General features: G+C 40.1%; 3 protein-coding genes across 6 annotated transcripts; 1 reads left to right on the top strand and 2 right to left on the bottom strand.

Annotated features, from left to right (window-relative positions):
* Positions 1–178: 178 nt before the first annotated feature.
* On the bottom strand, positions 179–2717 carry LOC104000158 (large ribosomal subunit protein uL30y). 3 transcript variants are annotated; one of them, XM_065086101.1, is made up of 8 exons: positions 2586–2717; positions 2301–2491; positions 2127–2224; positions 1951–2008; positions 1729–1808; positions 1525–1627; positions 1211–1435; positions 179–381 (listed from the first exon to the last, which is right to left on the bottom strand). In XM_065086101.1, the coding sequence occupies exons 2-7, from the start codon at positions 2478–2480 to the stop codon at positions 1220–1222; spliced, it is 735 nt and encodes a 244-aa protein (XP_064942173.1). In that variant the 5' UTR covers positions 2481–2491; positions 2586–2717; the 3' UTR covers positions 179–381; positions 1211–1219. The 3 variants fall into 3 exon arrangements, with proteins under 3 accessions (XP_064942173.1, XP_064942174.1, XP_064942172.1); XM_065086102.1 differs by lacking the exon at positions 179–381 and adding an exon at positions 400–515; XM_065086100.1 differs by lacking the exon at positions 179–381 and having other exon boundaries at positions 910–1435.
* A 654-nt stretch (positions 2718–3371) lies between these two features.
* LOC135594745 (uncharacterized) lies at positions 3372–4457 on the top strand. Its single transcript, XM_065085254.1, has one exon. The coding sequence runs from the start codon at positions 3372–3374 to the stop codon at positions 4455–4457; it is 1086 nt and encodes a 361-aa protein (XP_064941326.1).
* A 263-nt stretch (positions 4458–4720) lies between these two features.
* On the bottom strand, positions 4721–14245 carry LOC104000156 (uncharacterized). Of its 2 annotated transcripts, none has more exons than XR_001975785.2 (3): positions 7597–7696; positions 7392–7477; positions 4721–7137 (listed from the first exon to the last, which is right to left on the bottom strand). XR_001975785.2 is itself a non-coding variant. In XM_065086099.1 (3 exons), exon 1 carries the CDS (start codon positions 13351–13353, stop codon positions 12094–12096), a length of 1260 nt encoding a protein of 419 aa, XP_064942171.1. In that variant the 5' UTR covers positions 13354–14245; the 3' UTR covers positions 4721–7137; positions 7392–7477; positions 10716–12093. The 2 variants fall into 2 exon arrangements, 1 of the variants encoding a protein (XP_064942171.1); XM_065086099.1 differs by lacking the exon at positions 7597–7696 and adding an exon at positions 10716–14245.
* Between the last annotated feature and the right edge of the window lie 2463 nt (positions 14246–16708).

Below are 16708 nucleotides of genomic sequence, written 5' to 3'. Positions count from 1 at the left end.
ACCCATAAATTAGTCTGTTGTAATATTTTAAAACTGTAATGTCTTTCTGATTTATCATAGCTTCATAAGTCACTCCGATGCAACCCCAAGCAAGCAAGCATAATGTTTTTGATGGATCATTTAGCATCAAATATCGCTACACAATATTATATGTATAATATAAGAAGACGAGTCAAACTAGCACAAACACACAATACATTACGTTTCAGAGGCAACAGAGAGCCCCATCAGATAGATATAAACTAAAAAACCACATCAAGAAGGGCAGAAGATATACCACCAGCACCGATCAGAAACAGCATTCACAGATGCTAGCTAGCTAGTCATGGATAAAGCAACAAGTCCCACCTGATCCATTAGCCAGCTGAAGGATCGGGCTGACTGAAACAGGGTAGAGGGTATCAGAATCTGTATTAACTTGTCCTGCAATCATCCTGTCCTGAATCGGACCGAAATTAACCATATTTATGCAACAGTCCACAATTGCTTGAGGCAGCCCAGAGGTAGAGGGATGTCTGCATTCCAAATATCAATAGCCGATAAAAATTCAACGACGACAACTCAAACACTATTTGGACTCAGCTACATGAAATTTTACATTGTTAATGTCGATCCAAAGCCCGGAGTGAAAGATTGCGTTAGACCACTAAGAGCCACACGCAAAAGTATGTCTGGTCTTAGGAACAAATTCACATCCATTTAATTGTAGCAATGTCCACAAGTGCAGGCTATCTATCCTTCACAAGTTGTGTATCATCATTCATCACTAATCATAATCCCATTGTAGAGAAAGTTTACCGTGTGAATAAATAAGCATGGATATATAAAATGTGCTCACGTCTGAAAATGTGAAGGATCATAAAAAGAAATTAACCAGAAAACAAGATATTCTACGTGCAACAATATGAATACATTGTAAGATGTTCGCTCAACTTTGTTATCAATGCAATAATACAATGAAACCACAAACTCGTGAGCATTTGAGAAAGACAAACATCAGAATTCACCACACGAGGCATAGACATCTGATTTGAAGTAATGAAAATACTATAACAAATATGAATACTACCATCATCAAGGAGAACTAAACACACCAAAACTAGACTTGAAACAACAAAATTGCACGATTTTAATTCTCTTGATTCCAACTAAAATAAAAATCTAAGTTCGACTGCTTTTTTCCTCTCATAATAAAAGAGATAAAGTGAACCTCAGATAACTAATTCATCCTTCTGATAAGCTCATTGATGTAATCCTCACGGTTTCCAGCATCACCTCCCTCGACATAGTGATTCCTCTTTTTCTTCAGGCCACCCAATGGTGCCTTCAACTTGAAAGGCCACAAAAAGTTATTTGCCTCCTTAAAGTGTGGTCCAACGGTCATAACCTCGTGAACAAGATCTTCAATGCAGATGATACCATGTTTCCCCAAGCCCTGCAACCAAAGAACAACCCCATGTAAACTTAAGAATAAAAGGTTGGAAGAACACGAAACACACACCGGCCCTGCATCCTAATACATACCTGCTCGATGATCGAGTTGTCGGTCAAAGGAATTCTCTGCTTGTTCAACTTCCCATACCCTCGCTTGTAAATTAACTCCCTAACACTCTTGAGATTAGGATACCTAAGCCATCAAATTCAGAATTAGCATAACAACCACACCAGACTCTCAACAAGCCTTAGCAAAGACTCCAATAATAGTCTAAAAATGACATCACTGGGTACCCATATGTCACGTATGGCTCAACACGCTGCAACATGTTCATCGTAGCCTTGTTCACCTTCAGAAACACGCCATTGAATATCTACAGCAGTTTGCAAGGAGACATGTGATGATGAATTTTAACATCATGTAATTTACACTACAATAATTTGTGTTTCTTTAATAAAACACAAAGAAACACTACAATAATTTACACATGTGATGATGAATTTTAACATCTGTACCTGACGCAGACGTAGGAGCTGCAAGATCTTTCGGGTTTTCGGGTGCATGGCATTTATACTACCACAATCAATAGCAAAGAAGGAATATAAGACGCAACAGTCATCTAAAATATCAAAGCAAACCCATCCATTACGTATAGACTATACATTTAGATGAGTAGAGAAAGCAGGCGTACCCTCGTATGCGGATGATGAACAGAAGCTTGGCTTCTGGGCTGACATAGAACCCGCCCTTCAACCTGGCCTCTCTCTTCAAACGGATCAACTCCTTCTCCTACCATTAGAGCCAGATACAATAATGAGATAAAAATCAAATTTTTAACACTAAGAATCATATTAGCGGTAACCACCTGCGATCCGTACTCCTTGGCGTACTGCTGGGCTCTGCCGAAGATTAACTTCCGGTTCTCGCGCGCCTTCTTCTTCTTGGCGTCGAGCTCCTGCTTCTTCGCCAGCGCCCACTGCTCTTCCCTCTTCCTCTTCTTCAGAACGGACTCCGGGACCACCGCCTTCGGCCCCTCCGCCGCCATCTACCTCCTCTGCCAAGAACACAGATCAAACCAAACGTCAATCGCTCCCTAAACCCTAGACCGAAATCAACCAGTAAACCACAACTGGCATCAGAGGGCTTTCCTTGGGATCTCTCACGATGGATTCGGGGAGCGAGGAGACCAAAGCGTGACGGTTGCGAGCTTTATCGAAAGGGTCGGTGGGGAGTTCGCTCTCGGCGTTAGGGTTTGCAGGGGAGATCGACAGCCGTTCGATCCCCATCTCTCCACTTGCTCTTTCTATATATATATATATTTATTTATTTATTTATTTATTTATTTTTTATGGGTTGGGCCGTGAAGTAGTTTTAAACCGAGGTCCATTAACTAAATCGGACCGAGTTTGGGCTTCGGATTGTTTGGCCCATCATCGAACAGGCTTCATAAGTTCCCATTAATATTCTTCCAATTAATAAATCTTTTCAAAATATTTATTTTTAACCCTGTATTTTAACCCTGTATTTTTAATTAATCATATCATATACATATAAGTTGGCTGTTAATTCTTTCCCAAAATTGGGCTTGTCATGGCATGTTCCAGCAAGCAGACACCAGATTTTGACCTGGTCAACCCCAGTATTAGAACATGGTAGCTGTGTTAACCGACCAATAACTATCCCACGAACTCCCACTCGGTCCAACCACCCGATTCATCCCTCTCTATTATTTCCCCACTGTTTCCTCGCAAGCAAGAGAAGCCTTCATCTCTCTCTCGGTGGATCTCCTGAGAGCAATTCTTTGATCCCCTTCCGGCACGGGTAACACTAACTTGAAACTTGTTGTCTGATGTTGATTGATCGAGATCAGCTTGAACTGTTTCATCATTCTTCCACCTTCTGTGGTTTCCGTGCAGGTATCGAGTAGCTCATGGCGATGGCGAAGAGAGGAGTGCATCAGAAAGAGAGGGACAACAATGGAGGAAATGGCATCAGAGCCTCCCACCAAGGGGACGTTTCAAAGCTGCCGGGGAAGACGATAGCGAACTATCTGAAGCCCACCATAAGCTCCTGCCATGTCGGCAGCTGCAGGTATCCCAGGAGCCAGAAACAAGCTTCCGAGGCCTCTTCCATGGCTACCTGCTCTGCCAAGCCTGGAAGCTCCATCAACAAAGCTCGCTTGCTCACCTCTGTGCCCGAAAGAACTCCTGCATCGATCAGCTCCAAAGAGAGAGCAAGGACCAGAGCTGCCAAGTCTCCAATGACAGCAGCAATCAGCTCAAAGAAGAGAACGACGGGAATCGAGAAATCTCCAGTGACGACAGCAATCGGCTTAAAAGAGAGAACCAGAAGAACTGATGGGAGATCTTCCATGGCTGCGATCTCTCCGAAACCAAGCTTGGGGAAGGCATTCAAGACTCCAACAAGCGGGAAAGCAGTTCCGGTCAGGAAGGCCAACGTCGCTGCCACGACCTCCACCACTGCGGCCAAATCGGAGGACGACAAGGTGATACATGTCGACGATGAAACCCAAACACAAGACCAGGCAAAGGGCACACAAGTGGAGGTAGAACAGCCACACGAGAGCAAGGCCAAGGTAGAGAGCGAAGAGCCAAAAGCAGCCAAGACGGACGACGACGAGGTCTCACACGAGACGGAAGGAAAGATGGAACTGCAGCGGGAGAGCGAGGTGGGAGGAGACAAGACAGTGGCACAAGAGAAGGAAAAGGGTGAGGAAGAGCGGGTGCCGCCAAAGGGGCCAGCGAACGGGAGGAACGAGCCGCTGCCGGCTTACAATGCTGTGATAGAGGAGAAGGCCACCAAGCTGGCGGCGCGGCGGAACAAGGTGTTGGCACTCGCGGGGGCCTTCGAGTCCGTCATCTCGTTGCAGATGCCGGAACCGAGTTCACAGGAGCAGGCGGCGATGACGATGAGGAGCGTCAGTAGGGGCCGCGGCAGAGCTGCTCAATCAACCCAGCAACCGACGGAGGAAGGGAAGGGTGGGAACGAGGGAGCCAATTGACTGAGTCAACTCGGGAATGAGTCAAAGAATGTTCAAACGGGTCAAACTGTAGGATGATCGAATATGAAAATGATATATTTTGTTAAATTTAACCTTTACGTTAATGATGCTTTACACTTGCTATTTCTGTTAATGATGCTACTAAAAATTTACCTGATCATAATAATAATGTTCTGATTTCACGAGTTCATCAGCTTAGCTTAATTGTTCTAACAACAGGCTATACAAAAATAAGTTACATTCAAGAGGATATACTTGCAATCTGCTTCACAAAAAGCCATTTTTTCCTCAGAAATAAGCCCCTTCAATCACAAAATTAACATACCAATTAAACAATCTTTTTGTCTCTCAGTACACTAAAAATGTATCAAAGAGGAGGTTTCATTGAGACAGGATGACAACATCAAATTCCACCTGAATGAGAATCTCCAGCCTTGTCTGCCATTTTGCTGCAGCTTTAATTGTTGCTTCCTCAAAACTATAAATCCAAAAAAATGACCATACTGTAGCAATAACTAAGCATTGTTGATCTCCACTAGCATGGATGGTCAAGACATTTGGACTCCTTTAAAGAGATTGATGATTTCCCTGTGACATTTTATGTGCCTATTTTTCTCCTTAGCACAGAACTCATAAAAATATTTATATGCAAGATGAATATTTCAAATATTCAAATAGGAGAGTCACAAAGTAAAAGACATGTATTGAATTTATTTTACAATTGAACATCTTAAAAAAAAGGTAAAGTTGATGAGTCAAAAAAAATAAAAAAAGATTAAATCAAACTTTTAAGATATCTTTATAAATAAAAGAGATGCAATTGAATTATCTTAAAAAAAGATTTGAGATGGAAGATCAAAAATAAATCATTCATAAATATACTCAAAGCCAGCAATTTTAAACATCTTCACCAATATTCCATAATTTGTTGTGTCCAAAACTCTGTTCGAATGTCCACTAGTATCCTTTAATCAATAAGACCATTAAGACCACCAGTTCTGGTTTGCACAATTCAATTCCTAACTGTGAAATCCTGATAACAAGATTTTTAGAAACGATGATTGAACTCTATGAGGATGATGATGAAGATCGAAACAACAATAACAATGATGCTGAAAATTAATCTAAAACCGGAGATATTTGAGAAACAAGGATGATATTTGAGATAGAGAAATGTGGCAGCTTTAAATTTGCAGGGGGCTAACAAGAGTAAGCACACCCCACAATCGTGTGGCAGCCTCACGGTGTTTGATCTCTCTGTAGGCACCGTGCAAAAGGTGGCTTGTTATGTGAGAACAAAGCACCCGTTGTCTGAATTAAATGCCATTCATCCATCGATCAAAATCAGTAACATGCAATATAAAACTAGCATTAGAAGAACTATAAGCTACATGAAAAACGAGTAAAGAAAACAAAGGGGGAGAAGAGGATCTAAGTTTTTGGTGTGGATATGTGGCCGGGTATTGTGGCGTTGGATTGAAGGAATAAGAAATCCAAGCAATCTTCGTCCGGCGACCTAATATCGGCTCCATGCGGCAGACAGGTATATCGCCATGGATCACAAGGCGCCTGCTGTTTGACTCGTTGTCAAGAGCCGAATCCTTCTTCAGATAAAGCAGGTCTAAAGTTTGGCAAGCGAAAAAGCAACAGAGAGAGTGAGAGAGAACACGAAAACCTCACCGGAGAGATCTTAGAGAGGGAGAGGGAGAGAGGGAGAGAGAGCGCCGCAGCGAGGGAAGAGGCGGCCGGAGATTAGGGTTCTTCTGCGGCTTCTGCCTCAATATATAGCGGTGTGATGGTTCACGATGCCTCGAGTTGTGGTCCAATAGCAGCTCGCCACCTAGGAGTAAGTTTTCCACGCGTGTATCTAATTTCTGGAGAGAATACGACAGGCACGTGTGGGTGGTAGTGTATCTCGTGACGTCCTTCTACACTTCCAACGAATCATCCAATTGGAAGTCGACACGTTAGCTAATCAGCACCCGACCAGCGTCTCCCTGCGGCGCTGAAACTGTTCCACTTTTTTTTACCGCTTTGCTGCAGATCCAGAGCAGCGCACAGCATACTATGATGACGTGTAAAATTACCTTTGGCTGCTTTTGTCCGTCACGCGGGACGAGAGGTTGTATCCGACACGTGTCGAAGCAGAGTTGGAAGAGTGGGTGCGGAGATGGTTGGATGCGTTCACGTCGTCAGTTTGATATTTTCACCCCTCGAAGGGTCGGGATTTAATCCCGAATAATTTAATGTAGAACAAACAAGCCCTCTTTGTAAGGCAACTTCTCATGGATCTGAGGGTGACAATATCAACCGCGGAAGCCAAGAAGGAAAAAGGAGAGAATAAAGAGGAGGACCAGAACAGAGAGGGATGCAGACACGAGAAACTGTGCACCGACAACCGTTTGCGTCACCGGACGTAGAAGGAGGGGGTGGTGCTCTTCGTCGGAACGGTACACCGAGGAAGGAGGACTGGCGGGAGCAAGGAGGCGGGCGTCGGACTGCGCGAACCGGCGGCAGAGGATGAAGGCCAAGACCGTGGTGTCCTGGTGGCGGAGGGGGGTGGTCTTCCCCGTCAAGCGAGCTTGGCTCGCCGTCTCCTCCCGCGTAGAGACTCGGAAGCACGGTAACCATAAGCTCATCTCCTCTCTCTCTCCCTCTCTCTCTCTCTCTCTCTCTGCTTCTGTAATTACCACCAAAGCAAAGAGAAGACACAACGAGTGAATGAGATTATGAACTCTTTCTCCCGATTCTCTAAAGCTATGTAAAACATGAACACAGCAGATTCATCATGTAAAAACCATGCACCCCTACAAATGGACAGATGGTGACTGTGTTCTTACTCTTGCACAGGGAAAGGGATTCTTAAGCTCTATGATGATGTGCAAATGTGTGGCTACCAAGATGTGCAGGTTATGTGGGAGATTCTGACCAAACCTGAGATGGAGACACCAAAGAGGCTGAAGCAGAGGAAGGGATCGATATGGCGACTGTCATCCTGCTGCAGAAGAACAAGATTCTCCCTGATGCAATGGAAAACTATCAGTGAAACAGTAGATGAGAAAGGTAAACAAAGCTTGGCTATGTCATGAGATCATAACAAGTAGAGATGACTGTAGAGTCTTGCAAGACTCAGGTGTACCTGTACATATGATATCTATCACAAACCTCTCCCATCAACTGAGGTGGAAGAAGGGTTTTAAGCTGTTGTCAATTGTATCTCTTCAAGCCTTTGTTATTCCTCATCTATCTTATTAACTGTTACATCACAACTAAACTCTGCTTCCTTCATGCTCATAAAAGAGGATATACTAATCTAAACCAGCACCATGGAAAAAATGGATCTCAAGTAGATCCAGTACAGAAGCTTGATAGCTTTATTGTCAGTTCTTAATTGACATTATTAGATTTAGACCTACAAAGGAACCACTGAGTCAACTTTAGGTTTTGAATCTATGCATGTTAGGATTCCAACTGGATCCTACTTGACTTGGACAGAAATAACAAACATTAGCTAACCAAATCAATTCCAGTCACAAAAAGATTAAAAAAAGAAAAAATACAATGCTTTGCCACTGCAACCATCATCAGATCCACTTGGTTCTGATGATTTGACACAATGATGCTCATGCTATAATCTACATAAACCTTGTATGCACTATGTATTTGTTTAGGATTTGAGCCAAAAAAGATGCCATTGTCTAAATGCCTCAGAGCACTAACATTGGTCAAGTCACCATCTTACATCCATTATCTATTTGAGCCCACTGCACAGACAGTGACACTCTTCCACTTCCATTCAGTGACTAAAATTGATACATCCTCATCCTCATCACTTCTGAGGTCTAATTCACAAGCCTAGAGCTCTCTGGGACTATGCCAATTTCCTCCTTTTGGAAACTCCTGCATAAAAAGCTCTACATCTCTACAGGCACAAACTATCTGATGGCATCACTCCTAGACAGAGAATATATATAACCCTGTGGGACTAATTATGATGAGCATCACCAAAATATTCTACAATATATGCAACAACTTTTAAACTATGTTACAGCATGATTTATGGCCTTGCCTTTTGCTTAAACCTTGAGTTTTTCTGACCCATGACTAAGAATATAATCAAGTACTTACATGACTTCGAAGTCCCATATAATAATATCCTGTCCTACCGACAATAAAATATTGACAAATACCTTGATATTTGGCCAGTGAAATTAGGTGTAGTTGTATGTTGGCCACATCTGCCAGATTCTACAATTCAAATGAATAAACTCAAATCCCACCAACCAAAAGCCAATGAGAGAAAAAGTAAAGAAGAAAGTTATTCCAAACACAAAAAACACCCAAAAATGCCAATGCAGTACATACCTCACAAATCCTAGCCGCCAAAGAAAAAGAGAAAAGAGGAAAACACATGGATAGAAAAGAACATCCCTACACTCAAGTAGGTCACTAAAATATCAGGTTATGAATTCTGTGTCATGCATAATGTTAAAAAGTCAAGTCCCAATTAAAAGCTGCATTCAGTGTTATGCATAATATCAAAATTCAGTACACATAATTGCATCCTTTTCAAGGTGATAACTCATTTCAGGTAGAAATATGGAACATCTTATCTATTGTTGCTTGTTAGTTCATAGCAGGAAAAAAGAGAAAAAAAATCGCAGCTTAAAGTCAATCAGAACAGTGAGGCACTGTGGAGGAACAATACATAGACAGACAGGGTGTATAAGTATTTCTTACAATCATTCACCAAGCAGTGTGAAATGTACCTAATACAATATAAAAGCAGCTGCCTTGATGATCAACAAAGATTCAGAAATGTTACTGAAAAGAGTGATAAAAAAAATCACTTGTCCTCCATTTGTTTCTTCAACCTTCTAACTATTAGTTCAGATTCACTCGTAAAGCGTAGGTAGAAGGAGCAATCAAGCCACTCATTAGGTTGTTGCATGAATCTCAACAGAGCCCATTGAGACCACATGCCAATCTCAATCATCCATGATTTTGACGGATGTAGATCCCTCACAAGCAACAACCTCTAGTGCAAAAGAGGATACGGATTCTCCACATCCTCCACACCAATATTTCATCAGGTAGTAATTATTACTTATTTTAGGCTTCTCTTCATCTTTCTAACTTGTTAAAGCCACAATATAAATCAACGAAAGCTCATACACATCGACTATGCTTCCTCTATAAATCAATGACAATCAGAAAAGAAAATTCTATGAAGGATTTTCTACTTTCGGATATAGCATTTGCTGATAAAACACTTGGCATTCAGGGATATAACAGAAAAAGGAAGAAGAGGAAGAGGGAGGAAACAATTGCAGATAAAAGTGGAGATATTCCTAAAATTAAAGAATAGTAAAGTTTCTTGGAGAAAAGTTTATAATTTCCTCAGAAAGTTCTCCGAATCCATTCGTAACAGTAGATTTATCTAGTAGCATAGCTGAAAAGGAACGGGTCAATGCATGAGGCATTTGCTAATGTGGAATCTAAGGAAGATCAAAGTATGGAGATTTCAGATGTGAAATATGTCCGCCAGCAATTTTCCAATTTTCCTAAGCCTTGTCCTCTATGTAATTTTCTGAGGACTAGCTTTGTCACAGAAACAAAAAATTGAAATTTAATGGCAACATATTTTCAATGCAAAAACACATGAGCACAAAGACCAAAACTTAAGCCGTATGGCTTAGCAATTTCAATGCATCTTTGCCTGGGAAGATAAAGGCATTTCAGAGTGTTGCATATTTGATGCTTTCTGCAGTTATCAGAATTGCAGGAGAATTGTAAGGTAGAATTGTTGGCATCTTTTTTGGTAGTAAAAAAGATAGAATGAACACAGAGTTTTTTTTTTTTCTTTTTTTGATAAAAAATGAAACATACAGAGGTAATTTTCTTATTCAGAAACAACATTTATTTCATAAAGTAATGTAGTGTGTTATTTCTTGCAAATGCTGCAGTGGCATTAATTATTATTTAGAAGAAAATTTCTGTTAATTTTTATTTTGTATTTAGATAAGAAAGTACTATCATGTGTAGTTCCAGATTAAACTCAAACTTAGCATCAGATACTGAATAAAGATCATAAAAAAAGGCACATTTAACTGAATTAAATACTGAATTCTAAAAGTGTAGCATATCAACAATTGCAGTATTTCGTACATGATTTTTGGTGTTATGAAGCATTAAGGTACAGAGCTAATCCAATCAAAATTGTGACTACTGTTGGGGTTCAAGTAGCAAAATCCTTACATTTTTGGTACCAAGGACTGCATGAGTGTCACGATGTGATGCTGCGGCATAATCTATTGAATTGATCAGAAAATATCTCCCTGCTTCTTAGATAAGAGGTCTGTTATAGAAGATATAAATTGTTATAACAAGATGTCATGCTCAATCAACATAAAATCTTGTTATAAGCATATAAATTTATTTTGGCGTATAAGTAGTGCTGACCAGCAGAGTCTGCAACTTTCCTTCCTGGTCTTGTTGGTTCTACGATATAAGCTCAATCTTGAACTAAAAAAGAATCACCAGTGATTCTTCCTAAACAGTCTGCAGCATGTATCATTTAATCACAGTTCTAACAAAACATGAGGTTCACCACGGTGAATGAAATTTTGAATTCTCAATCTATAAGCCTCTGGTAGATTTACACAATCTTCAAAAAAGATCTCTTGCTTTATACAAATTAATAGCTCCAGTGATGGCAAGGTCAGTAATGCTACCATTAATCGTTGAAATCCTTCCCCATTAAAATGGTTATATTGTGCAACAAAATCTTCGAGACAAGAAGGTTCTAACAAAGATTTGAGCAGTCTTTGCAACCAGATACCAACTTGATGCCAACACTACAGGAGTTGGTGCTAACATCTTAGCCAAAGCAAATTTAGAAAAGAGAATTTCATAAGACAGCAAAAGAAAATTTAGGGAACAGAATTTTAGTAAGACCCAGAAGACCGCTAGGAGGATGTACCTTATTCCTTGAAATTCAACCAAGCGTCAACCCTCCAGATCACCTTAACATAAAGAGCATCACCGAGTGGGAAATGACCAACTCTGTAATCCCTCATAATGCTTCGAACATATCTAGATTAAACTCTGTAAGAAAAAACATAAAGGACATCTCCAGATACTCAATTTCTTAGATGTGTATCATATTTGGATGGCACAAAGTTTTCTTCCGAACAATCATGAAACAGTAGGAGGCTGCCACTAACTATAACTACCCAAGCAACTTCTGAAAGTAATGTTACATACACAGCAATCCCTCTAAGAACCTACATATACCTATATCAAAAGTTACACATCAGTATTTTGCAAAATTGATTTTCTCTGAGCATGCTGAAAACCATAGAAAAGCTTGACCTCTCTGGTTCTGGTGGAACAACCCCTTTCTTATTAAAAGCTTACAGCAATGAGCCAAAGAGGGAAAAACTAAACTTCCTTCCAGCACTGACGTTTGGTTCATTTGAACACATCAGGAATATTAGAAAAATAATTTTGCCTTGGTCCATGATAATGCTCCTTGAGTGAAGCCAAGAAAGGAAAATAAAACCAACCCTTGAGGTACTTAAAGATTCACCACACAAGAATTTGACGGATCAAAAAACCCCAAAATTTTCCTATCTTAATCTTCATATGAATGGAGGCATATTTTCTCGAGTAGCAATGGCCAATCTTCACCAAGTTGCTGTGGGTTCAGCTCCATTGCAATCCTAAAATCCTGAACAGATACTGGGTGTGTTTTCAGCCATTGCATGTGGTTTAAAGATCCAGAACTATTCTGCGCATGCATGTGATTTCCAGGCCAAACTCCGTTAATTGGTGTCATCTGAGCTTGCTGCTGGAAGAATGGATGCTTCATATGATCATGACCTGACTTTGATCCTAATAACTCAACACATGACCTAATTAGACGCTTCAAATAAGCATCTAGGCCATTATTTAATAGGTTAGAGCAGTCCAATGCGACTCCCTCCAAGCCATGTGCTTCTGCTATTTTCTCCATCCTTTTCTTCAATATCTCGCTATGACATAATTCTCCATGGTAATAGTTACTTGTAAGACTACCGCTACTAGAAGTAGTTCCTAAAGGCAAAGATCTTTGTGCCCCACCCAAACTTGCAGGACAGAAAGGAACGCCAAGTGGAGCCTCAAGAGGTCCTCTCCCAGAGGACAAATCAACAGCTTGTCGCAACTCTTCCCTATCTTTCATGGCTTCAACCTCAACCAAATCCTTGCTCTCTAGAAAAGCTTGAGCATGAGGTGTCAAATCTCCTGCTCGTGATCGCTTTGCAGGCTGTTCTGAAGGAACACCTTGATGATGCTGCATCGGTCTCTTCCGATTCCGAGGACCAAGAGTGCCATTCTCTGTGGCAACATTCTTGTCCAAGGGCACCGAGGATTCATGGTAAGTCGCATCCGCTGTTCCATTCTGTCCAAGAGGAATAGGCCGGTCTTTGATCCTCCGGTCTTGAATGCACGATCTGACCTTGTGAGAAGATGGTGACAAGATACTCCCATTGGACCATACACTGTACATCGGTGTCGGTGCTGCCAAATGATTAACCATGCTTTCATCTTGAGACGATTTCTTTCCAACAGCTTCAATGGGCTTGAAAGTAGCCTTCTCAGGGCCAAGTGGAGGTGGAGTTTTTGCCTGAAAGGCATTCTTGAGGATCGAGCGAATAAGCTGGTTGTGCAAATGGATGTTCTCGTGCCCGAGGATCGGTAGGCAGTACCTGTTGAAATCTGGTTTGCTCAACCTCTGTGACAATAACAGAGTCAAATAAGCAAAATATTGCTGGGACCGTTCGGGGCCGAGCTTTTTATCTATCTGCAACTTCAGGTCACCGAGGTTGATCCGGGGAGGCTGTGGCGTCGGCATTCTCAGTGCACCGTAGCCATATAATTCACCAGACCAATACAAAATTACTGTTCCCGTTCGTTTCTTCACTCTCTTCTCTCAACCAAAAAGAACCTAAATCTTGATCCACTTCCAGCGGATTGCGAAACCTATAATCAATCTCCTCCTCCTCATCTTCGAACGATCAAACGAAATTCTCAATTCTGGAGCACAAAACCCTAGAGCGAGGATGGACGACAAACATCCACTTCGCGAGCAAAGATCCCAAGCTCGAACCAACTCAAAAGGGTTCGCACCGGAAGAGAATCGCGATCATACTGGAGTAAAACCCTAGAAGAACTGAACCCAACCAGAGGAACAACCAATTCCGCGGCCGGAAGCTCAAGAAAGATCACATTTTTTTGCATACGAATTGCTCGCTATAGATACTCCGGAGATTGACGCCGTGCTCTGCGATCGGAGGGCCAACGCATGCTCCGCGGATCACGGGTTGCAGCCGGCGGGCGGGACGGGGGAGAGGGAAGCAGAGGGACGAAGAAAAGATCGAACCTTGGGGGCGCGAATGCGAGGAAGGGCAGGCGCCGAAGCCGGTCTTCGGGACCTCCAAGCTGCGAAAGAGAGCGCGGCGATTCCGAGCGCAAAGCGTGCTCGAATTCTCCCTCCTCCTCCTCCTCTTCCTTTTGTCTTCCCCTGAAATCCTCGTCTTTCTTCTTCCTCTTCTTCTTCTTCTTCTTCTTCTTCTTCTTCGCTCCGTTGGCTCTTGACGACTTCGTCTCCCTTCTCTCGCGCGACGGTGTCGAATTGGATTGTTCGAATGACTCCTTTCGATCACGGCGGAGGCAAAGCAAAAGGAAGAAAAAAAAGGGAAGCGAAGAGAAAAAATAGAACACTTCCGCTCTCCTCTCTCCTCTCTCTTCTTCCTCTTCGTCTTTTGATAATTACTTTAATTTGATAGATACTAAAATGAAATATAATTTTTCCGAAAAATTATTTCTTATTTTATGTAAATGCTGTGCGCTTGTGATAATAATGTCTCAAACCATAGAGGGGTGAGTCAGAATGTAGCCACGGAAGTCACTATGATCTATCTTGTGATATGACATGAGTACACAAACAAACATGGCAAGGATTAGCTATAAGAATCAAATTATAAGGATTGATTTCATCAAATCCTATGTATGATTACTTGTTTTTGTTCTTCTGATGAATCTTCTTCTGAATTGACTTTTCTTCTCTCACTATTGGATTAAGATTAAATGTCTGGATTTTTCCTTGTGATGTTCTCAAACTTACCTCTTATACATCAATCAATGTGAATGTTATACTAAATTTTCCTTTAGTGGTCACCATCTATCTCAAAATAATCATCTCTCCACACTAACATTTTGGATATATGGTTCAAAAAGCATGACATGACATCTCAGTAAGTTTTTTAAGATAATTTTTTTTATTTATATTTTAGTTGTTTTTTAAAAGATATTTTTTTTTTCTTTCTCTAAATAATATCTCTAATTTATAAAATATTCAAAGTAGCTATACTGTTTGACTCTCACATGCTTTAAACGACAACTAGCATGTCGATAATAGAAGTATAAATAATTTATATATGTTATTCTTAATGATATAATTTATGATATCTATGTATCATAAATATGATAAATGATATATTTATATTTTTAGACTTTAAGATTGAAATGCATGCTTTCCAAAATGTTCTATAAAATATTGGTTGAGCATGCATAAAAAGTATGGTTCTTCAACACCACAGACTAAAATATACTAACGGATTTGTATATGAGGTTTAGTTATGATAATAAATATACATATAGTATCCGGAAGTGACAATTAAATTTTAATCAACCTCAAGTGAATCTAATGAGTTTGATCATGATTAACATAAGAAACTATGAATTTTAAATATTATATATATATATGAAGGATCATAAGCTAACTAGGCATGGATGGTGTAATAAAAAACTAAATTAAAATATAAATTAAAAAAAAGTGTTATACTAAATGTTGAGATATATGGGACTAAAAATATCATTTTTGTTAAATTTAATTAAACTCATAATATTAAAATTATATTAGTAAAAGAAGAAAAAAAATTAAAAGAAAAAGAAAACTTAAAATGAGGCCTCATGAGATTGAACATTTAACCTCTTGAGCACCTATATTTTATTTTAAAATCATTCTCTTTACCAACTTTATTTTTAGTTATTTTATTAGGTTTTCTCATGAAGCAAGGAAACCTAAGCTCTTAAGAAAGATTGAGGTAAAAAAATTTTAATTCTTCTGTTACTATACCTTGATTTTTAGTTTTATACATTATAGGCAAATTTTTTTTAGTTACTTTTGATTAACCTAAACTTTGAATTTATCTTTCATTTTTTGATATGCTTTATATGAATTTTTTATGATTATAAATCCTCTATTATGACTTTAATCTAAGATTAGTACATAAAGTTATTTCTATCCTAATCTAAGGTACTTAAAATTTTTTATTTTTTGAGAAGGGATTCTATTCGAGCTAAATTGATCCCTTATATATATTGTTAGGATCAAGAGCACTAAAAGAGGGGAGGGGGGTGAATTAGTGCAGCGAAAAACTTTCGACGATTTAAAACGACGTTCGTACGATAAAAACGATTTCGGTAAGAAAGTCGATTCGGAAAATCACTTTAAGTTGTAATCAAGCGAGATGTGGTTAAAGTAAAGATATAGAGGTAGTTTACAGTTAAGATAGAAAACAGAATATAATTACAAACCGAAATATGACGTTCGTACGATAAAAGTGATTTTGGTATGAAAGCCGATTCGGAAGTTGCTTTAACTTATATTAGGCGAAGTGCAGTTAAAATAAAGCTATGGAGGTAGTTTGCAGTTAAGATAGAGAATAGAAAATAAATACAAATCGAGATTTAGAGTGGTTCGGTCAATCTTGAACTACATCCACTTTTGGCTTCCTCCTTCGATGAGGTCACTAACGTCCACTAGATGCCTTCCTTCAATAGGCGTAGGCCAACCACTCTTTTATAGTTTCACTTCTTTTGATGGGCTTAGGAGACAACCCTTACAAACTTTTTTCTCCTCTTTTGAAAGATCAAAACTTGGAAGAAAAGACGGAGGAGAACTTCTAGCCTTTACAATACTTTTGAGCTCTAAAAATCACAGAGTAAAATTGGATTTTCGGTACCCTTTCATTGCTGAAAGGGTGGGGTATTTATAGGCCCCAATCCAGTTTGAATTCCGAGCTCAAAACTATCATTTCCCGAAATTTCGGGGTCTGGCGGTTCCACTGCCTGACTGGGGCGGTTGCATCGCCTAGCAGAGCTCGAAGACTGAGTCTTTGGGCGGTGCCACCTCTTGTCAGGGG

Source organism: Musa acuminata, chromosome BXJ1-10 (genome assembly GCF_036884655.1).
Source record: "Musa acuminata AAA Group cultivar baxijiao chromosome BXJ1-10, Cavendish_Baxijiao_AAA, whole genome shotgun sequence".
In the NCBI taxonomy this organism is placed as follows: Eukaryota; Viridiplantae; Streptophyta; class Magnoliopsida; order Zingiberales; family Musaceae; genus Musa; species Musa acuminata.
The sequence above is the reverse complement of the archived record's forward strand: the minus strand, read 5'-3'. Positions and strand labels throughout refer to the sequence as shown.